Here is a 2561-nt window from a genome sequence, read left to right as displayed (position 1 = left end):
AATAGATCGAGACGCGCCGTGATTGGTTGTTTGTTTTTTATTGTTAACCCAGATTAACTAATTAACGGGCTTATATTTGAGTTTTGCGAAATTTACGAAATATTTCCAGAAATATTTCGTAAAACATTTCGTGAATAGCGTAGAGGCTGTTTTAGAGTGTTATTATTTTAAAGTATGATCCACGCGCAACGACTTATCGCACGATAACATTGCAGAGCAGATAAAACGTAGAGTGTGGTAGTGGTTCTATATTGTATCACCTTGTATAGACCCTTTGTTCGTTAACCAATTTGTTTATTTCAGTTTGGAGTTTTCCAAAAATCTAACCCACTGCGAGGCACTGATAAAAGTTAATGACACCCTGACAATGACAGGGGACCAGACAGCTATGATAAACAAACTTCTAACTCCTTCAGCTTGCCTCCATCTTGGAAATATACCAAACAGTTTGACATATGAGAACATTCCATCTGGAGGTTTCATCGGGTGTATGTCTGACTTAAAAGTACGTATATATAAATACAAACATAAATACAATAAAAAAACTTGTGATAAAACAGACGAGCCATTAATTCCGGAAGGCGTTTTTGAGATTTTTTTTCCCACCCTACTACTTTACTGGTGAGATGTCGTGTGATGGGTATTGGCCCCTTTTTGGCTTGACACCTCCCCCCTTGTCAACCTCACGTAATTAATGGTTGCCACCCTAACATAATCATGATATTTTACTCAAAATTTAGCCAAAGTCGGCTGGCTGTCTAATAAATAAGCTGTGATATTATGTTGCTGTTTTTTTTTATGATATTTTATTGAAGTAGTGATAATAATAATAATTTTTAAGGTTCATGGGAGGAACGTATACATATATAAAGACGCTGAAGATGGTTACGAAATATCCGAATGCTCTTCTTTAGCCTGTTTATCGAATCCCTGTAAAAACGGAGCATCCTGTATATCCTCAGGTGAAAAATGGAGATGTCGATGCAAGAACGGGTAAAATTATTACTATTTTTTTTTTAATTACCTATAATAGTTCATATCAAATATACTTTTAGTCACGTGATTAAGTTTGACCGGCACAGCGTTGCCTACTATTACATATTTTCTTTTAATGAAAATATTTTAAGAAACAAAAATAAATTAACTTTAAATATATAAACAATTATTATTTACATCCACAAAACTCACCTTCTTAACAGCACTTAAGGGCACTTAAATATTCTAATAGAATTGCGATGAGTTTTTTACGGCTATTAAGCTACCTTGTACACTTCGCACTAAAAGAGGATCTAAAAAGAACAATGTTCGACTGCAACGTATGCATTTTTAAGCAAACTATTACTATACTATTTATTTAAACCAAAAACTCACGTTATACAAAACTAAAGTGTCAAACTTTACGTCAAAAAAACGTGTCAAACAGGAAGCATTTTAGGGCATATGTTCATAGGAACTTTTTTGTTTTTATTTTTTATCTGTAATCACTCACCAAAGACACTATTTTTTGACACTAGATCTTCACTCATTAGACCGTTACACTATTTTTTTGACACCCTGTGTATATTACGTTCAATGGGTAATTACGTTCAATAAGGGTAAAACGTGATATTAAATTTATTTGTTTTAGAATACATTTTTACATTTACTTAAAAAAGCGACATGATTATGTGACTAAACCTTTACATTTTTTTTCGCATATTGATTTTAGGTTTTTAGGAAATATGTGTGTGAATTATCAATACGGTAATGAAATCCATGTTTATATGGTGGTACTTGTATTCCGTCTAGCAGTGAAGTTTACTTGTGTCTGTGCCCATACAGCAAACACGGACACTTTTGCGAGAACGGTATGATAAACATCTTTCAGCTACGGCTACCATGACATACGTTTCTGTAAAGCATGTATAAATAAATACTATATAGCATACAACGGCACCATATTTTTTTAACACCTAGTTTTTTGCGACAAATAATAATTTTAATTGATTTTGAATCAAGAGATGGAAATAAAGAGAATTTTGTATGTAGGTGCATACCTTCATTACTATGAAAGTATGAATGTACGTTTTAGCACTTAATATAGGTATAATTCAAAATTATTCTAAGGGCAGTTCACAGACGCTCAGTTCTTTAGCACAGGCTGACTGTACAGTTCAGTTTGCGCAGTTTGTACTACTGACTGTAGCACGCACAAGCAGTTTTACAGCACAGTTTTGACTACAGGGAACATCCTGGACTTTAGGTAGTATTTTTTTTGTTAGTATTTCTTTACTTAAGCATTAAAAAGTGTGTTTATTAGCTAAGTGTCGTAAGTTACTAGTTAAATAGAAAATCATTTCAATAAAATCTTATTCACTTCTTATCACTTTAATCTTAGTCACAACAACTGGACAATTTTTAGCAAAAACGGTTTCACATACAGGGTGACAATTTGAAAACGAACAGTATTTAATATTGCCTCTACCGATGATAGTTAGTAGGCATTTGTTGTCGTGTTACTTTCAACCCCTTGACCCCTAAAATTTTAAATAGCAACCTCTATTTCTTTTACCCATTTTTGT

At 33.1% G+C, this 2561-nt stretch overlaps 1 protein-coding gene across 1 annotated transcript; it reads left to right on the top strand.

The window, feature by feature from the left end:
* Positions 1-303: 303 nt before the first annotated feature.
* Positions 304-1847, top strand: LOC115874179 (protein eyes shut-like; the record flags this gene model as incomplete). The annotated part of the gene is made up of 3 exons (XM_030889281.1): positions 304-505; positions 842-993; positions 1709-1847. Coding segments are annotated over 3 exons (493 nt in total), but the record flags the coding sequence as incomplete, so codon positions are not given.
* Positions 1848-2561: the final 714 nt, after the last annotated feature.

The sequence above is a fragment of the Sitophilus oryzae genome, unplaced genomic scaffold (assembly GCF_002938485.1).
Source record: "Sitophilus oryzae breed Bouriz unplaced genomic scaffold, Soryzae_2.0 scaffold_123_pilon_pilon, whole genome shotgun sequence".
NCBI lineage: Eukaryota > Metazoa > Arthropoda > Insecta > Coleoptera > Curculionidae > Sitophilus > Sitophilus oryzae.
This window is presented reverse-complemented; position numbering and strand designations above follow the sequence as displayed.